Source organism: Dama dama, chromosome 9 (assembly GCF_033118175.1).
Source record: "Dama dama isolate Ldn47 chromosome 9, ASM3311817v1, whole genome shotgun sequence".
In the NCBI taxonomy this organism is placed as follows: domain Eukaryota; kingdom Metazoa; phylum Chordata; class Mammalia; order Artiodactyla; family Cervidae; genus Dama; species Dama dama.
Window position 1 is genome coordinate 41685983 of NC_083689.1, and position 20197 is coordinate 41706179.

Genomic DNA, 20197 nt, shown 5'->3' on the forward strand with positions numbered 1-20197 from the left:
CACAGACTCACCACATTTTAGTTTTAGGATTTACTTCCCCCACATCACATTCTTGGAACTATCTTCACTGAAGTTCAACAGGAAACAGCGCTGATGGAGAAGATGCTGGCTCTGCCATTGTGAAGTCGCTGTTGGAGCTGCTTATGAAGAATACGTGCCTCAGGGGACCACGGAGATGCCTGAATGTGGGCAGCAGGAGGGCAGCCAACTGGCCCGCCACCAAGCCAACTGTTTTTGGAGCAGGTGCCCAGGTTGTGCCTAAGTCCTTCACATGGGTGGGGGCAGGGCTTGCACCTCCTCCAGGCACTCGTCATAGGCCTCCTGGTATTCCTCGTGGGGCTTGACCATTATCACGCAGGTGGGGCGCTTAGAGCCAGCGGCTGCACCCAGGTCCTGCACAGAAGGGAAAAAGGCTGTTTGGAACAAAGGCCACAGAACCTGTGCACCAAGGAGTCACGCACTGATGATCCACCAGCTTAATCCAGCCCACAGACATGAGCTAGTCAATCACTGTTAACATTTTGAATTGGTTGCCACCATTTAAACTTAGCAGACTTTCAAGCTGTGGTCCAGCAACACTGGGCCTACAGTTCCATGTGGCAACTGTGAAAGGGCTCCAGCTCAGTAGGGGCTGTCCCCTTAAGCAGGGCCTATGCTTTCCAGGGCCCTGCTATTCCCCACCCCTTGGAGCCCAGACCTGGCCTCTGCTATGTAAGGGTAAGGACAGCTGCAGGTCCCTAGAACATCTCTTCTGAACACTGCACCCACCTAACAGGACTGACACATTCAAGTTCACCTGTTTCATTCCCACAGTCCCATTTTACAAGAAAGTAATAGTACAGAGAGGTGATTTATCTGCATTCCCTCATCTAGGAAGCAGCAGAGCCAAGAATCCATCCAGGCCTGTCTTTAGCTCCAAAGCTCACGCTGTTTGCCACTATGGCCTGCTGCCACCAACCTGATCCCAGACCCTCTTCTGTGCTGACCAAGATCAGGGGCTCAGGTGCTCCTTACCGTCTTAGAGGGGATATAGACATATGGCAAATTCCGATCTTCACACATAACTGGGAGATGGCAGTATACCTCAATGGGTAACGTGTCTCCTGCCAAAACCATAATCCTGAAATAAGAGAAACCAATGTCATTCCCAGCTTGCTGGTTCCCTTTTCAGTCATAAAGGAGGCCACTGAGCTGGGTCTTGGGGGCTATAGAGATGGGTAAACTGGCCCCTGCCCTCAAGTAGCCCCATCATGTATGTCTCCCAAACTCAAGAAACGCATTAAGATTTGTTTGGTGAGTGCATTCCTCTGGGGAGGTGATCTCTGTTGCCTGGCAACAAGTAAATGCCACCAAGTGTGACAAAAGGTACTGTACCGGGACAGATGAAGTATGAGAGATGCCAAGGAGTAAGAGCTCAGCTCTCCTTGGACAGTCAAGAAAGGAATCAGGAAGCAACACTTGAGAGGAAAGCTGAATGATGAACATCTGTCAGGTCCCCATGGAGGGGCTTTGTTGCTGTCAGTCACTAAATCATGTCCTACTCTTTGTGATCCCATGGATGGTAGCCTGCCAGGCTCCTCTGTCCATGGGGTTTTTCCAGGCAAGAATACTGGAATGGGTTGTCATTTCCTTCTCCAGGGGATCTTCCCAGATCAGGGATTGAACCTGCATCTCCTGCCTTAGCAGGCAGGTTTTTTACCACTGAACTACCAGGGAAGCCCATAGGGGGGCTGGGGGCAGGGAAAGCATTTAAGGTTGAGAGAATCAGAAAGATACCAGATACACAGGGGATGGCTGTTGTTGGGAGCCAGGGATGGCTTTGGAGTCCAGGATGGGGAGATGAGGCTGATATGAAGGCTAGAAAAACTAGTCACGTGTAAGGGTTTTGAGTGCTTCAAGGCTCATTCCTAAGAGTGATAGGGAACCAAGGAAAGCTTGCCAGAGAATCTATAACTGTTCTAGCTGGCAAGCTGATGGGGTTCTGCGGCAACAGCCTCAGGAGCCCTGATGACAGAAGGAAGAGCCTGTTCTGGGGAGAGGAAAACACAAGGAAAGAGCTCTTGGGTTCAAAGCACTACATCCACACTCCTTAGTTTTCCTTTGGCTCATAGACTCTCCTCCTCTGCAGGCTCCGCTTCCTTTGAGTAGCCTTTATTGTGTTTGGCCGTGCTGTGCAGCTTGTGGGATGTCAGTTCCCCAACCAAGGATGGAACCCTGGCCCGCCTGCAGTGGAAGCATGGAGTCCTAACCACTGGACTGCCAGGAAATTCCTGAGAAGCCTTTCAATGCTGGTATTCCCACAGCCTGGTCTTTCTGCTCTGTCAATTCGTTCTCTCAGCTGACCCCATCTGTAACCAAGGCTTCAAGTGCCAACTCTCTACTGACAACTCCCAAATCTATTCTCTCCAACCCAACCCTCTCCCAAACTGAACACCCATACAGTCACCTGCCTATTTGACAGTTCTGCTAGGGAGAGGGATCCCATGTTTAAAAGGCACCTTGAAAACTTGTCTAAAACCAGACTCATGATCTCATACAAACCTGGCTCCCTCACTGTTCACTGTCTCAGTGAACGGGCCCTCTGTTCATCTGCCTGGAGCCCACACCGCCTCACTCTGTATGCAAAAGTCCTCTCATCCATCCACTTTAATTCTCTCCATCTCTGCAATCAATAACCCAGTCAAAATTGTTCTCATCTCTTCTGCACCAGAGTAGCCACCTATCTCAATTTCTCCATCTATTCTTCCATCTCTGATCTTTTCCAAAGTTGCCACAAAACCTTCTAAAGGTGTGTAATGGGAAGTCTAATTATGTCACCCCCTCACTTTAACACTCATTGGCTTCCAAAATTCCGGAGTACAAAAAGTAAACTTACAATGGCTTATAGAGTCCCATGAGAAGGTAGCACTTCTATCCACTACTACCCTCTCCTGCCCTGGAATCTACTTTCTTCTGGCAGAATGCCCCCCAAACCTGGAAGCCACAAATGAATCCTGTATCTTCAGACCTCAGCTACCCCACCTAGGTCAGACTCCATAGAGCACCAAATCCTCCCAGCATTATTTAGCTCTTGAGCACCTACAATGTACCAGGCACTTCTGAAAATAAAGCAGTGAGAGGCTTTATTCTGTTCTCAAAGAGCTTACTTTCTGGCCTGAGTGAGAGAGACAGGGAATAAAAACGCAAATAATTTTCAGATTCTGAAAAATGCCAAAAAAGGAAAGCTTTAGGATAATGAAGTCATTCTCACTGCACCCTGTACTTTTCCTTCATGCTTACCCATGACAACTTGTAATTTTGTATTTGATTACTGCCATTGTCTCCCCATAGCACAGTGCCTGAAAAACAGTAGACACTCGGTAAATAGTCGCTAAGTGAATGAAGCTGGGATCAACCCTAAGTACGTTGGCTTATACTATTTGGTTCCCCTGGAATTCACCTTCCCCAAGGTGTCCCTTTGAGCTCTTGTACGTGGTATCGACATCTGTACGGAAGGGAATGTACCTTCTGCATACGACCCAAGTCGGAGCACTTTTACCAACTACCTGTTAAGTAGCAGGATACCATCCCCGAAAGCCGGCGGGGGGTAGGGGGGATTCTTACCCTTTCTCGCCTTTGTTGATAAATTTCTGAACCTCCTTCACCCCGCGCCGAATCTGCTTCTGCTTCACGGCTGCAACGACAGAACAGTCAGTCAGGGGGGCCCTCGGCCTGCCACCCGCGTCCCGCCCCGGCCCGGCCCGGCGTCCACCGCACCTTTCTTGATGCATTTGTAGAGCTTCCGCGTGAGGCGGCGAGACGCCAGAGGCTGCGCGATGGGGTTCAGATTCACTAGCAGTTCATGGTAAGTGCGCTCCGCGCAGCACGCGTCCGCCTGAGCCTCCGGCCCGTCTGGATCTGCCTTTATTTTGGTCATGGCAGCGACTGTGGCAATCCAGCACGCAAGGCACAAATCCACGCGGCCGGCACTTCAGAAATCACTTCCGGGTCATGCTGCTCTGCGGGAAGAGGCTGCACGACATAACCAATTAGGAACTCATGTCTCCGCCACTGGCCAATCCTTGAAGCTCAGGTCTCCAAACACGGAGCGCCGAGGGGTGGAATCTTGGACGTAGGGGCGGGGCCACTCCCACAACGCAGGCGAGGCGGAAGCGGTTTAGGGCAGAAGTTGGAAGGCAAGCTGTGAATTTGGGCAAACTCGGGGAGATAGTGAAGGATAGAGGAGCCTAGCGTGCTACAGTCCATTGAGTCGCAAAGAATCGCACACAACTTCGCGACTGAACAACAACAACGGAGGGCCTATGAGGCGAGGGGCGAAGGCCGGAGGGAGGCGGGCCCTGGAGGAGGCGAAGAGGGGCTAAGACCCCGGCTTGAGTTTGTGTGAGAGTTCAATGTCACAGGTGTAGGCGCTGGGAGGAGGAAGCCGTACCTGTAGGGGCGTGGCCGCATCTAAGTGGACCGGAGCCTTGCCTAAAGGGCGGGGTCTGCGACCAGGGTTGTGGAATGGAAGTCTTAAGTGTGATTCCAAACCTCCTTAGAATCTGATCCCTCACTTGGGCAGTTCCGATCTGCCCAGTCCCATCTGGCCCCCGGTCCTGAGTTGCTCCTGGGTGGTGTACCCTAGGTGCCAAGGTTAAGGTAAAGCGTGGCACTACTTGCGATTTCTTCGTTCTATCACGGTTCTCACACTCTGCTTTCTCTTTCCTAGCGAGGGATGGAACCATTCACTCACTAAGCGCTTCGGTCTAGACCGCTTTTCTTCGGAGAACTCGGTACCACCCTTCCCGCAGAAATCTGCTCAGCTGTTAATCACGGGAGAGAGTCTCCTGACCAACGTACCTAAAATTAAAGTTCTCTGCCGACCTCCCGCCGGCATCCTCTAACCCTCTTGTTGTCTTCGTAGTTCCCGCCGCCGCCTGGCATCACACCCACAGAAGGCATGACGCAGACCGCTGGTGGGAGCTGAGGGAAGACAGTGTGAACACGGGCTGAGACTTGAGGGTGGGGAAGTGCGCTGAGTAGGCGGCGCGTTTGCAGTTAACTCTAGAGGATTGATTGGGCTACCCTGGTGGCTCAGATGGTAAAGAATCTGCAGGCAATGAGAGAGACTCGGGTTCGATCCCTGAGTTGGGAAGATCCCTTGACGAAGGAAATAGCAACCCGCTCCACTCCAGTATTCTTGCCTGGTGAATCCCATGGACAGAGGAGCCTGGAAGGCTACAGTCAATGGAGATAGCAAAGAGGCGGACACAACTGAGCGACTAACACACACATAACAATGCTGGGGAGGTGAGCAGGCCTAGACCGGGGTGGATCTTGTACCTCTGACTTATTTCTTGCACTCTGTCTTGGAACGTTGGATGAATATTTGTTGTTATTTAGTTGCTAAGTCGTGTCTGACTCTTTTGTGACCCCATGGATGTAGCCCACCAGCCTGCTCTGTCCATGGGATTTCCCAGGCAAGAATACTGGAGTGAATTGCCCTTTCCTTCTCTAGGGAATCTTCCCAACCCAGGGATCAAACAGGCGTCTCCTGTATTAGCAGGCAGATTCTTTACCACTGAGCCACCAGGGAAGCGTATCATTGCTATAAATCAATTGCCTTTGATTATGTGGTGGTAGGCGGGCCATTTTTGTGGTAGTGGAACAGGCCATAAAATGGAACTTTAAAAGTCTGCAGGTGGCCTTGACAGCAGGGGACAACTGAAAACCTGAACTTTTAACCCTGTAACCAAGTGCAGCCGTTACATAAAAAACAAGTACTCTTGTTTTCAGACTTTAAACATTTTATTTTGTATTGGGATATAGCTGGTTAAAAATGTTGTGGTAGTTTCTGGTGAACAGGGAAGGAACTCAGCCATACATATACATGGAATCCATTCTCCCCTAAACCCCCCCTCCCGTCCAGGCTGTCACATAACATTGAACAGAGTTCCTTGTGCTACACAATAGGTCCTTGTTGGTTATCCATTTTAAATATAGCAATGTGTACCCGACCTTCCCAAAATCCCTAACTATCCCTTCCCTCTGGCAACCATAAGTCGTTTTCTGAGTTTGTGAGTGTCTTTCTGTTTTGTAAGTTTATTTGTATAGTTTCTTTTTTGAATCCACATATAAGGGATGTCATATGATATTTCTCCTTCTCTGTCTGACTTACTTCACTCAGTATTACACTCTTTTGGTCCATCCATGTTGCTACAAATGGCATTATTTCATTCTTTTCAATGGCTGAGTAATATTCCATCATATATATTATCATATCTTCTTTATCCGTTCCTCTGTTGATGGACATTTAGGTTGCTTCCATGTCTTGGCTATTGTGAACAGTGCTGTAATGAACACTGGAGTGCATGTGTCCTTCCAAATCATGTTTTTTCCCCAGATATATGCCCACAAGTGGGATTGCTGAGTCATAGGATAGCTCTATTTTTAGTTTTTTAAGGAACCTCCCTACTGTTCTCCATAGTGGCTATACCAATTTACATTCCCACCAACAGTGTAGGAGGGTTCCCTTCTCTCCACACCCTTTCCAGCATTTGTTGTTTGTGGGTTTTTTGATGATAGCCATCCTGACCAGTATGAGGTGATGTCTCATTGTAGTTTTGATTTGCATTTCTCTAATAACTAGCGATGTTGAACATCTTTTCATGTACCTATTATTGGCCATCTGTATGTCCTCTTTGGAGAAATGCCTATTCAGGTCCTCTGTGCATTTTTTGAATGGGTTGTTTGTTTATGCTGTTAAGTGTCATAAGCTATTTGTAAATTTTGGAGACTAAGCCCTTATCAGTAATGTCATTTGCAAATATTTTCTCCCAATCTGAATTGTCTTTTCATTTTGTTTATTGTTTCTTTTGCTGTGCAAAAACGTTTGAGTTTAAGTAGGTTCCATTTGTTTATTTTTGTTTTTATTTCCATTATTCAGAGAGATGAGTCAAAAAAGATTTTGACTTTTGCTGTTTTTTTTGTTGTTGTTGTTGCTGTGATTTTTATGAGAGAGTGTTCTACCTATGTTTTCCTCTATAAGTTTTATAGTATCTGGTGTCACATTTAGGTCTCTAATCCATTTTGAGTTTATTTTTGTGAGTAGAGTTAAGGAATGATCTAATTTCATTTTTTTCTATAGGTGGCTGTTCAGTTTTCCCAGCACCTTTTGTTGAAGAGGCTGTCTTTCCAACATTGTGTAGTCTTGCCTCCTTTATCATAGATTAATTGACCATAGGTGCTTGCACTTATTTCTGGGTTTTCTATACTGTTCCATTGATGTATGTTTCTATTTTTGTGCCAGTACTATACTGTTTTGATGACTGTAGCTTTGTAATATAGTCTGAAGTCAGAGAGCCTGATTCCTCCAGCTCTGTTTTTCTTTTTAAAGATTGCTTTGGCTATTTGGAGTCTTGGGTCTCCATACATTTTAAATATTGAGATTTTAAATTCCAATTCTGCAAAAAATGCCATTGGTAATTTGATAGGTGTTGCATTGAATCTGTAGATTGCCTGTCTTTCTCAAACTATTCCAAAAAGTTACAGAGGAAGGAAGCTTCTAAACTCATTTTATGAGGCCACCATTACTCTAATACCAAAACCAGACAAAGATATCACACACACACAAAAAAAAGAAAATTACAGGCTAATATCACTGATGAATATAGATGCAAATAGTCCTCAGCAAAATACTAGCAATCCATATCCAATAATACATTAAAAAAATCATACAAACTGTCAGCTTTTTGAGTCATAAGACAATGAAATGCCAAGAATAAATCTGTCATTAGTAAACCTCTCTGATGATCAAGAGGAATTCATCCCAGGGATGCAAGGACTTTTCAACATCTGCAAATCAATGTGATACACCACATCAACATATTGAAGAATATAAACCATATGATCATCTAAATAGATGCAGAAAAACCTTTTGACAAGATTCAAAATTCAGCACCTATTTATGATTAAAAAAAAAAACTCTCCAGAAAGTGGGCATAGAGGGTACATATCTCAGCATAATAAAGGCCATATATGACAAACCTACAGCTGGCATCATACGGTGAAAAGTTGAAAGCATTCCCTCTCAGATCAGGGATAAGACAAGGATGTCCATTCTCACCACTTTATTCAACATAGTTTTGAAAGTCCTAGCTACAACAATCAGAGAAAAAGAAATAAAGGGAATCCAAATTGGAAAAGAAGAAATTAAACTGTCACTGTTTGCAGATGACATGATACTATACATAGAAGATCCTAAAGATACTACCAGAAAAATACTAGGACTCGGCAATGAATTTGGCAAAGTCACAGGTTACAAAATTAATACACGGAAATCTGTTGCATTTCTATACACTTAACAATAAAAGATCAGAAAGAGAAATTCAAGAAGCAACTCCATTTACCATCACATAAAAAAAGAACCTAGGAATAAGCCTATCTAAGGAGACAAAAGACCTATACTCTGAACACTACAAGCTGCTGAAGAAAGAAATCAAGACATAAACAGATGGAAAGGTGTACCATGTTTGTGGATTGAAAGAATCAATATTAAAAAAATGACTATACTATCCCAAAACAAGTAGTTTTTTGAAACTTAGTATTTTAATAAGAAAAGTAGGATGTAATCCATTCCAACCTTAGACCCCAAATAATTTCACAAATAGAAAAATATATCAATTGAGCAATGAGAATGGTTATGTAAGCAATAAAATATAATTTGAAAATAAAGTTTGTATGCACAATGTAATAAAAAATTGATCTTTCAAATGTTTTTACTGTGTAATTTCTTGAGTAAAGATAACCTGTCCTGAGCTTTAGGACTGGTGGCTACTGTCAGATTTGCCTTACTGTCTACCACTTTGCTACACCATTTCTCACCCCAAACCCTCCCCTGCCTTCCTCCCTATAGGTCTTGCAGTAGAAGTTCTGGCCTTCCCTGGGGAGCCCTCCCCAAATGGCACATGAGACCATGAAAGCAGCGCTCCTCTGAGCTCACAGCTGGCTGGCTCCCCAGGTGGTTTTCTATTCCTCTTTCAAACTTGTTGGTTGGGTGACAATGTATCAGGGTTGCAAAGGGGAAAGGTGTTCCCAGATGTGTGCACTGGGCATGATTAACTCAGCAGAGAATTTCATCCCCACGAAACCCAATTCAAGCAAATGTGCTTGACTGACCTCACCAAGGTCTCAGATATGAAGACCTCTCAGTTCTTATGTGGAAAGAGGAATTAAAAATGCATGTGCCAAGCACATTATATGCAATAGCTCACAAAGAATACCTCTATTATTCACAATTTCCTTAAGCTCATAAAGGTAATAGCTTCATACAGTTCACACAAAACTGAGTTTGAATCCTGTCCACTAGTGTCCAAACTCATGCTCTGCTCATTTCCTGTGGACTTGATATTCAACTTTAGTTCAAAGGTGATGAAACATGGCTGGATAATGAAAGTGTGTGTATCTTGGCTTGTCTAGGTCACAAGTGTCATCTTTTTGAGCTCTAAGACAATGAAATGCCAAGAACAAACCTGTCCTCAGTAAACAACTCTGTGTAAACAACTCTGTATATATTTCTAACACCAGTCTGGAGCTCTGTGCTAGACCTAAGGTGGTTTGTGTGACCTCACTGATTTTTTCTGAATGGCCACTCATGTGCACTTGAAGTAGGGTAAAATGGGTGAGGACATAACTGCTAAAGGGTAGTCAGGCCATCAGGATTTTAAATGGCAAAAGACTTTGGGCAAGTCATTTTAACCTCTCTGGGCTTCAGTGCCTCATCTAGAAAATGAGAAAGTTAGACCTTGATGGACTAAAGATCTGTTTTTTTAAAAAAACTTGGGAGGATGATTTTTTTTCAATTGGAGACATGGGACTTCCCTGGTGGTCCAGTGGCTAAAATTCTGCGTTCTCAGTGCAGGGGGCCTGCATTCAAGGGCCTGGGTTTGATTCCTGGTTGGGAAAGTAAGATCCCACATGCTGCAACTAAAACGAAAAAAGATCCTGCATGCTGCAGTTACAACCCAGTGCAGCCAGATAAATAAATAAAGTTTTTTTTTAAGTATTTTTTTAAATTAACAAATTGAGACATAATTCCTGTATCATACAATTCACCCATTTACAGTGTACGATTCAGTGGCTTTAGCGTATTCACTGAGTTGTGCAGCTATCCTCAAAATTAATTAGGACATTTTTATTAACTTCAAAGAGAGCCCTTGCACACTTTAGCTATCACATCTTACCCCCTTATCCTCCTTGGACCTAAGTAACCACTAATCTACGCTTTGTCTCTCTAGATGTCCCTGTTATAGACATTACACAGAAATGGAATCATAAAATATGTGGCCTCTTGTGTCTGGCTCCTTTCACTTAGCATGTTTTCAAGGTTTGTCTATATTGTAGCATGAGTCAGTGTTCCATTATTAAATAACATTCCATTGTATGGATATACTGCATTTTATCCATTTATAAGTTGATGGAGAGGGTTGTTACCACCTTTTGGCTATTGTGCTACTGTGGACATATATGTACAAGTTTTCTTGTGGGTATATGTTTTTGATTCTTCTCTTGGGTATGCACCTAGAAATAGAATTGCTGTGTCAGTGATAGCTCTAACTTTTGGGGGAACTGCCTGGCTGTTTTCCAAAGTGGCTATACCATTTCACATTTCTATCAGCAGTGTGTAAGTGTTGCAATTTCTCCTCATTCTCATCAATACTTGCTGTTATCTGACTTTTTCATTATAGTGATCCAAGTGTGTATGAAGAAGTATCTCACTGTGGTTTTGATTTGTGTTTTCCTGATGACTAATGATGCTGAACAATTTTTCATGTGCTTAATGGCTGTTTGCATACCTTTGGGAACATGTTGACTCTTTTCCATATTTCAGCCCAGAAATTTGGGGTGCATAGCTTCCAGCCTAAAATCTAAACTTCTCCATATTTCAGCACGGAAACTTGGGCACAGATAAAAATATGGGAAACACATCTTCAGAGCTAACACCTTTTGAATAGTTTTTGAAAAAATCATCAAAACTTTTACGTATTATTTGATGGTACTTGTTATCAGAACATGGGCCTGGTAAAATGTGACTTTTGCATGGCTTTCTTGTCTGTATCTATCTTGCTTGTAGGTTCATTGGCCTCCTTTGACTAATCAGTTGTTTTTGAAGCAAAGATTGAAATGGTAAATCTAGTTTGTGTGATTTTTAGTAATCTCATCCAAAGGAATTTCTCAATTGGTTTTTCTGTTGTACAAAATTTCCCATTTTCATTTTGTTCCTTTTTTCTTGTTTTCTTTTGTGTTTGTAGCTATATATCCCATTTTTTTTGGTAATTGAAGTACATTTGATTAACATAACTATATTTGTGTTGTGATACAACATAGTAATGCAATATTTTTATGGAATCGACTTTATTTAAATATTACCAAACTGTGAGCTGTTTGTTAGTTTTGGAGATGAATTGCTTGTGGGTATCTTGGTTTGCAATTTTTTTTTTTTTTTTTTTGGTTTGCAAATATTTCTTTGCATTCTGGGTTGCCTTCTTCATTCCTTAAGATTTCCTTTTTTGGGCACCTGCTTTGAAATTGAAGTAGATCACATTTCCCTGGTTTTGGTTTATTTCTCATTGCTCTAGGAGATGGATTCCAAAAGACCTTGCAATGATGTCATCCAAATCCAAAAAGATGTTGTAGTTTATATCATCACGTCTCCTTCCTATGTTTTCCTTAAGACTTTCATAGAATCCCTCCTGACCTTTAGATATTAATGATTTGGAGTTAATCTCATGTATGGGGTTAGAGAGTGTTCTAACCTCATTCTCATTTTCTTTGTTTTAATAAGCCTCGCACGATCCTTCATAGTGTCCCTTACCAGTGTATATTCCCAGAATCAGGGGAGGAATATTCCCTTTTCTCCACACCTCCATCAGTTAGTCTTTGTCAAGTTTCTGACAATGGCCATTCTGAATGCTGAGATGATTCCTTCCTGTGGTTTTGATTTGCATTTCTAATGTTTAGTGAAATTGACCTCTTTTCATGCGATTTCTTTTCAAAGGTGAGTTTGCATTACCTCTTGATTCAGCTTCCTATAACTCGGCCCTGTTTTGAATTCTTTTCTGACGAACACCCCTAGGATGTTTGTTGAGATCAGCTGTTTTTGACTTGGAGACCCTTTGGCCTTCAGTCTGCTCAATGCCCATCAGCACAGCTTTTCAAGCTGTTGTTACAGAAAATGGCCACAAGACAGCAGCATTATTCAGCCCACACATTCCCTACCCACACCCCCCATCATTTCTGTGTGATGTGATATTGGAATAGAGGTGATTTCTGATTTTATGTGTGTTTCGGATGTACAGGAACTTGACACATTAATGGATGACCATTTATCTATTTTCTTTCAGGTCCTCATTCTCACCTAGGTGATTATGGTGTGTTCAGTAAACTTCCACCTGCTTGCTATTCAGTAGGTCGTTTTGGATCATCTATTGGACACATATATGTGTGTTTACATTAATTCAAATCTCTTAATTTACTTCACCTGTACCTAGAGATTGAGGGCTCCTGCAGAGGGCAAGAGGCACTCCAGGAACATCGTGGGATCACACTGCCTGTCACACCCTCCCAGGACCCTGAGCCCCAAAACAACCCAGCCTTGGGACCCTAGCCTGCCCAGTCTTCAGAGATGTGATACCAGCCAAGGTAACCATGGGATGAGGGGGAATAGAGTCAGCATATGTTTCTATATTTATTGTGTTTATTCACTTCTTTGAACTTTGAACTACAAGGCAGTGGGTGTTTTTTGTTTTTAATTCAGTCACTTGATTTACTCACACATAGATGTGTATATGTTATATTTCAGGGACTGTCCCTATATAGATTATTACAGAAAGTGGAGTATCATTCCTAGTGTTACTCAGTAGGTCCTTGTGGCTTATTTTCTAAATAGTGTGCACATGTTAGTCAAGTAGCTCATTTCTATGTGTGCAACACCTTTCTTCTCTGCTAATAGTAAGTGAGAAGAGTTTTTTCCTAAGTCTGTGAACTGTTTATCTTGGCTCAAAGAGCTCCTATGTATCCATTTTTAGATTCCACCTAGAAGTGACATCGTATTCTATCACTTGCTACGATCATCTCTACCTTCTTGCCTATGCCTGAACATGTCATTTTTCATTCTTCCTTATGGCTGAGTCATATACCATTGTATGTATAGAACCCATTTTCTTTACTCATTTCCGTGTCCTTGTACACTCAGGTTGCAGCAGTGTCTTTCCTTTGGAAGTTGGGCCGGCAGGGATGGCATGGGCACCCTTGTCTTCTAAAGTGTCCCTTTTACCTGACGTATAGATTATTACAGGCACGTGATTATTTTAGATTAATCCCAGGCACATGATTGCTGTTTCCTCACACACTCCCATGTTCCATTTTCTAAAGATCCTCCATACTGTTCTCTCCAGTGGATGAACAAATGGAGATTTTTAATAATCCCATCCAAATTAATTTCTTGATGGGAGCTTCTAGTCCTCAACTTTCCCCATTTTTATTTTGCTAACCCTCATTATTGATTATTTCTTGTGTTTGTAGCTATCCATCCACTCTTTCTTTTTCAGTTGAGGTATAGTTGATTCACATTACTCTATTTGCTTTAGGATACAACATAGTGATTCAACATTTTAATGGAATATACACCATTTAGAGATATTTCAAAATCATGGTTATATTTCTCTCTGTTGCATGCTACATCCTATTATTTTTCTTACATTATACATAGTGATTTTTATCTCTTAATTTCTACTTCAGTCTGGCAACACCCACAACAAAATCCCCACAGGTATCCATTAGTTTCTGGATTTGTGAGTCTCCAGTATTCTTGCCTGGAAAATTCCATGGATGGAGGAGCCTGGTAGGCTACAGTCCATGGGGGTCACAAAGAGTCGGACATGACTGAGCGATTTCACTTTCACTTTCACTTTTCTGCTTCGTAGATAGGTGAATTTGAGTTTTATTTTAGATGGAAATTAAATGTGATTTCCTATGGCAGTTTTCTCTGTGTTTCTGACAACCTTGCCTAATGAGAATATGTAAATACATTTTCCTGAAAAGAGTATAACTTTCAGGAATAGTATAATGTCAAATGGATTTTTTTCCAGCTTTCAGTCCACAGAGTTTCTGGCCCAAAATATGAACTTGTCAGTATATCAACCTGGAAACGTGGGGCACAGAGCTTCCTGTTGGAAATGAGCACATCTTGTCCTCCATCTTTCAGCCCCGAAACTTGGGATGCACAGCTTCTGGCCTGAAATATGAACTCTTCTCCATTTAATATGAAATATGAACTCTTTTTCCATTTAAAATTAAGGATGAGGTTTTAATTGACTTTTTATTTGTCAAGCTAGATGCTTACTCTAGGAGCTGAAGTTCAATTAGAAGTTCAGTTGCCTTAGTGGCAATTAGTGTCTCCCCAGGAGTGAAGCCTGAGATTTTGGAACAGAGGCTAAGGGGAGAGGGACCATCAGGTGGGATTCCAGAGCATGGAGCCTTCCTCAGACACAGCTGCTTAGGACACACCTGACTCAGTGTAAGCTCAGAGCTTAGAAAAATCAGGTTGACACTTCAGAACGCTAGGTTTCTTTAAGGTCAGGATTTTGGCTTTGGAATTTAAAATGTAGCATTGTGATGATATTTATGTTAAAAACATTTTCAGATAATACAGAAGAGTATAAAGCAAAAGTTAAACATCCTTCTCCCCTAACACCTATCCCCTCATTTAAATGTTCTCCAGAAATATTCACTGTTAAATTTGTGTGTGTATATATGCAAATATATGCCATGTATTTGTTTACATACATTAAATAATATAATACATTGTTCTGACAATTTGTTTCCACTTCTCAATATATCTTGGGAAATTTTTCTATTTTCATCACAAAGATAAGTCTTATTCTTTTAATACATTGCCATATCATGTTGTATATTTAACCAACCCTTACTGAAATACTTTAGTTTGTTGTTAGTGTTTTTACAATTTTGAATACGTTTGCAATGACTCTTGTGCTCTATCTTTGGTACTTTTGTAAGTCTCTTCAAGGATAAATCCATAACTTTTATATAACTTTTGATGGATGCAGTGTGGTTCAATTGCCTTCTAAAGAGGTGTGGTTTAAAGTTGTCCTAATAGTGTCTCTTTTGGAAGACTGGGTTTTTGCAAACTTTTTTTTTTTTTTTTCAGAGAAAAGAGCACTGGTGATGATCTAATAGGGAGAAATAATGTCTATTTTCATTTTCATTTCTTTAGTTCAGAAAGAGATTGATATCTTATATTTTTATAGGTCATTTATGTTTCTTTTCTGTGAACTTTCTGTTCTTCTCTGGTCTAGTTTTTCTATAGAATTGTCTCTTAGTGCTTTAGAAAAGCTTTTTGTATTTTAAGGAAATTTTCTAGTGCTTTGTGGTTTTACTGTTTACAGGAAAATTTTTGATCATCGGTTTTACTGTGTGAGGAACAAGGCAGGGTTCCAGCTTTGCTTTCTTCCAGATGGCTTGCCATTGTCCTGATGCCATTTATTGAATTCTTTCTCTTTCTATCCATTCATTTTACATACCTTTGTGATATACCAGATTCTAATATGTGTTCGGGTCTATTTCCAGCCTCCTATTCTTCTCTAGTATTAAGTTACTTTAATGGCTGTACTGCTTGTTTTTTAGAAATCTGTTTGTTATTAATCTATTTTATATGGTTTTGGCAGTTTACCAATTAAGTCATGTCTAGGGAAAAGCAGGTTATATGAAGAAAAAAAATTGGGAGTCAAACAGATCATGATTTGATCCCAGAAATGTACTTTGTCAGCTTTTTAGCCATGGACAAATTCTTCAACTTTACTGTGCTTCAGTTATGTTCACCTTTAAAATAGAATGAGGGTTGAGATGAGATGCTGCTGGGGAAGTACCTCTTGGTTCTCTTAGGCACATGCTGGATGTCAGGCTGTTGCCTTCTGGGCCACCAGGCACTGCCAGGGCCTGAGCAGCGGTGAGACACGTGCAAGATCAAGGGGATGTGTGCCCCCACCCTCTGTCCTCCTACTGCAGGAATTCCCTACCCAGTCGGCCCTGAGTCCATTACTACAGACTGCCCAGCCCTCTCCCTTGATCTGTTCTTCAGAGAGAGAACTGTCCCTGAAGGGTGGCCAAGATGTGTGTGGGTGGCGTGTGGACAGAGCGTGGGCGTTTGCCTTGGGGTGTCCAGATATGTGCATGTGGTCCCTTCACTATACAGAACAGAGTGGGACGGGTGGAAATAGAAAAGGAGGGACCGGAACTCCATCTGTACTCTTGCCCTGAATCCTTCCCTTATGAAGGTTGGGCCTGCTTCCTCTCCTTTCCCTCATGAGGATAGCCTGGGGTGGGGTGGGGAGGAGATGTATTCACATGTTCAGTAAGCAGATCCTGGGGACTGGCTGGGTGTATTAGTTTCCAAGGGGTGCACTAATAAAGTACTGCAAACTGGGTGGCTTAAAACAACACAAATTTATTGTCTCACAATCCTGGAGGCTGCTGCTGCTAAGTTGCTTCAGTCGTGTCCGACTCTGTATGACCCCATAGATGGCAGACCACCAGGCTCCCCCATCCCTGGGATTCTGCAGGCAAGAACACTGGAGTGGGTTGCCATTTCCTTCTCCAATGCATGAAAGTGAAAAGTGAAAGCGAAGTCGCTCAGTCGTGTCCGACTCTTAGTGACCTCATGGACTGCAGCCTACCAGGCTCCTCCATCCATGGGATTTTACAGGCAAGAGTACTGGAGTGGGGTGCCATTGCCTTCTCCATCCTGGAGGCTAGAAGTCCAAAATCAAGATATCCACAGGGCTGTGCATTTTCTGTAGGTTCTAGGGGAGAATCTCTTCTGTGCCTTTCTGTTAGCTTCTGGTGTCACTGCCTTCCCTGGTGTTCCTTGGCTTGGAGACATATTGTTCTAATCTCTGCCTCTGTCATCACATGGCATTTTCCCCTTCTTTTTTTTTTTTTCCACTTATTTTTATTAGTTGGAGGCTAATTACTTTACAGTATTGTAGTGGTTTTTGCCATACATTGACATGAATCAGCCATGGATTTACATGTGTTCCCCATCCTGATCCCCCCTCCCCATTTTCCCCTTCTTATAAGGATACCAGCCCTATTGTATTAGGGCCCACCCTAAAGAGCTCATCTTTACTTGATTACATCTGTAAAATCCTCTTTCCAAATAAGGTTACGTGCATAGGTACCAGGGTTAGCAATTGAACAGATCGTTTTGGTGGACACAGTTTAACTCATAACACGGGTAACACTGCCTCTTAGTAGGGTTAGGGTTAGGGTTAATGCAAGGCATCAGCACTTCTCTCCCTCTCCTCCTGCTTTTCCAGCCAGTGACCTGGAGTGGGCAGTAGCATGTGGCTTTGATTTCTGACAGAGATAAAATTAGTGGGGAGGATGATATTTTTAGAAATCCAAGGGGCCCTAGGGACCACCTCATCTGGACATTTAATAGATGGGAGCTGAGGCAGTCCAGCGAGATGCTTGGTGTTCTGGTCAGGCTCTTTGTGCTGATGCAGCTGCCATGGGGCATGGACTGTGGCTCCAGCTGGTGGTGGAGAGAGGGAGAGGGTGGCCGCTGAGTCCATTATCAGCCCTGGACCCCCATTTGCAACCTCAGGCAAATGCTACTAAAGACCACCAACACCTGCTGAAAGCCCGTGCTTTTCCAGATGGAATTTCTTCTGGGGCTGCCTGGAAGGAGGAGGAGGCAGTGCGTGCTTATGCTACTACTGTTCATGTCTGATTCCTATTCACACCATCCTGAAGCCTGTGGGTGCCACTTGAGGCAAGTTTCCTCTGCAGTATCCCTGTCACCCCCCTGAAGACTCCCCTGGGCTGCAGCTCTCACCACCTGCTTCATCTGTTATCCTCTTCCATTGGCTTTGCATGCTCTCAAAAATCAGGGAAATTTCCCCTCTGTTAGAGACTCTGCTGTTTTCTTTGCTGTTTTGATAGAAGCTGGCAGTGTGTTGATGTCTGTGTGTATTTCTGTGTGCAAGTCTGTGCATGTAAAACCTGCCCTGTCTTCACAGCACCATCCTGCCTCCCACTGCTTAACAAGATCCTTGAGCTTGATGGGCCCAGAAAATCTCATCCTCTTCCCTTGGCCTCTTTGGAATCAACACTGGTATGCCTGCCAGATTTCATGCCATGGAATGAGCTCTGGTCCTTAAATAGCTGATCCCAACTGGGATTCCAGCTGCAATTTACAGGTAGGACAGAGGATGCCAGCATAGGCACCCATGACTAGAGCTGAGTGGCTAGAGTTTTTGCTGCCAGCATTTTCTGTGGAGTTGACAAACCATCAGGAGTAGAGAGGATGCTGAGGAGCTTTGCATCTCCACCATTTGCCTATCAGACTCTTCATTCATTCCAAAAAACGCACTGAGCATTTGGTATGTGTCAAACATTGTGCCAGGCATTAGAGGAAGTACTAGTGAGCTGGAGAAAGTCCATGCCTCCCCAGAGGTTCCATATGAATTCCACTACTGTGTTCCATGATGGGGAAGCATCAGGAACTCTAAGAGTATTGAACTGGAACCTAGGAAGGGATCTGGGGAAAAGCTCCTTCCTACTGAGATTTATGGAATGGGTGGGGGTGGTGCTGGGAAAGCCTGGAGGTATGGAAAGGGGAGGGCAAGGGTGAAGACAGCCTGGTGGGCCCACTAACACTTACTATAGCCATATTCATTGTTGGGGTCCCTCTGTCTCACAGCACTCAAAATTCCAGGAGGCCAGAGACTGTCTGTGGATCTGGCATGTGGCAGGGAGTCAGTGCTTAGAAAACATTTGAGTGAATGAAATTTACAGACTTTTGTTTAGATCTTGATGCTACTGGGGACTTGAGTTTCAGTGGAGGCTAACCTGGTTAGTTTTATGCTTTTGGAAGATCATTTAGGCAACTGGGAAAACAGGAGAATGGACAGTATGTCTGAGGAGCTTCCTCTGCTGGTGACTGAAGGGGACTCAGATTTGAACCTGGCACCTGAAGATGGAGGAGGCCACCTTGAAGGAACAAAGAATAGCCACAAGGAGCTGAGAAGGATCCCTGGCCAACAGGAAATGAGGATCCCAGCCCTACAACCACAAGGAGCTGAAACCTGCCAACAGCAGTAATGAACTAGGAAGAGGATCCCAAATGCCAGAGGAGATCACAACAGCTGGAAACTTTGATTTTACCCTTGTAAGCACTGCTCAAAGAACCCAATCATGCCATCCTGGAATTCTAACCTGCAGACCTGGGAGAGAATAAAAGGATATTGTTTTAAGACACTAAGTGGTCATGAAGTGAAAGTTGCTCAGTCGTGTCCAACTCTTTGTGACCCCATGGACTATACAGTCTATGGAGTTCGTCAGGCCAGAATGCTGAAGTGGGTAGCCTTTCCCTTCACCAGAGTATCTTCGCAAACCAGGGATCAAACCCAGGTCTCCTGCACTGCAGGCAGTCTTTACCAGCTGAGCCATGAGGGAAGCCCAAGTGGTCTGATGTTACAATAACAGTGGAAAGTGAACACACCAACTGCTGGGTACATTCACACACGTGAAGGGGCAGGTCAGGACAGGCCAGCAGATAAAAGAGGCCCAGGAGGACTTGGAGTTGACGATAATCACCCCCACCTCATCAGGTTGTGGAAAGGATCAAATGCACAGAAAGTAAGTGCTGGATACATGTTGGCCACCGGAGGTGTGGGTGGAACTGCAGGGAGACCTGGGTCCTAGATGTAGGTGGAGATCTGGGAGTTGCAGGAGAAGGGCTGCTGCTTTCAGAGACCAAGCCTATCTCAGAGTCGTTGATTCCATGAGATAGGATGGAGAAAGCAGGGGACAAGCTCTGCTGCATCCCCTGCGCTTGGGGTCTGTCAAGTGGGCTGATCCCAGTCCTCTCTGACTGGGCTCACACCTCCTCTCCTTTGAGTTTACACCTACCCTCTAAAGCAGTGAGGAATTACCGAGATTGGTTGTGGCTGTCTCTGGCGTATGAGCTTTATATTCCTGTGCTCCCCTGAGAGCTGGTTTCTTACTTTGCCTTTGGAGGGGGACATGGAGGTCATGGTCTTACTGCTAGAATGTGAAAACTGGAAGCATCTTTGGGACTTATCTATTCCCTCTCCTTCAGTAACAGAGGCTTGATGAGGCTTGAGGAGGAAGGGAC

At 43.6% G+C, this 20197-nt stretch overlaps 1 protein-coding gene and 1 long non-coding RNA gene across 4 annotated transcripts; one reads left to right on the top strand and one right to left on the bottom strand.

The window, feature by feature from the left end:
* Window positions 1-15: 15 nt before the first annotated feature.
* On the bottom strand, window positions 16-3997 carry NHP2 (NHP2 ribonucleoprotein). The gene is made up of 4 exons (XM_061151073.1): window positions 3757-3997; window positions 3604-3673; window positions 1015-1120; window positions 16-393 (listed from the first exon to the last, which is right to left on the bottom strand). The coding sequence occupies exons 1-4, from the start codon at window positions 3914-3916 to the stop codon at window positions 268-270; spliced, it is 462 nt and encodes a 153-aa protein (XP_061007056.1). The 5' UTR covers window positions 3917-3997; the 3' UTR covers window positions 16-267.
* Window positions 3998-4119: 122 nt separating this feature from the next.
* LOC133062275 (uncharacterized) lies at window positions 4120-19678 on the top strand. Of its 3 annotated transcripts, none has more exons than XR_009694135.1 (3): window positions 4120-5289; window positions 12528-12678; window positions 18935-19678. It is a non-coding gene; the product is annotated as an uncharacterized LOC133062275 (long non-coding RNA). The 3 variants fall into 3 exon arrangements; XR_009694136.1 differs by lacking the exon at window positions 18935-19678 and adding an exon at window positions 18078-18181; XR_009694134.1 differs by lacking the exon at window positions 18935-19678 and adding an exon at window positions 14127-14733.
* The last annotated feature ends 519 nt before the right edge of the window (window positions 19679-20197 follow it).

Coding starts and splice junctions, on each gene's coding strand:
- NHP2 (XM_061151073.1), bottom strand. CDS start 3,916: ATGACCAAAATAAAGGCAGATCCAGACGGGCCGGAGGCTCAGGCGGAC. Junction 1,121..3,603: donor ATCAACAAAGGCGAGAAAGG/GTAAGAATCCCC, acceptor CTCTTATTTCAG/GATTATGGTTTTGGCAGGAG. Junction 394..1,014: donor TCTATATCCCCTCTAAGACG/GTAAGGAGCACC, acceptor CCTTCTGTGCAG/GACCTGGGTGCAGCCGCTGG.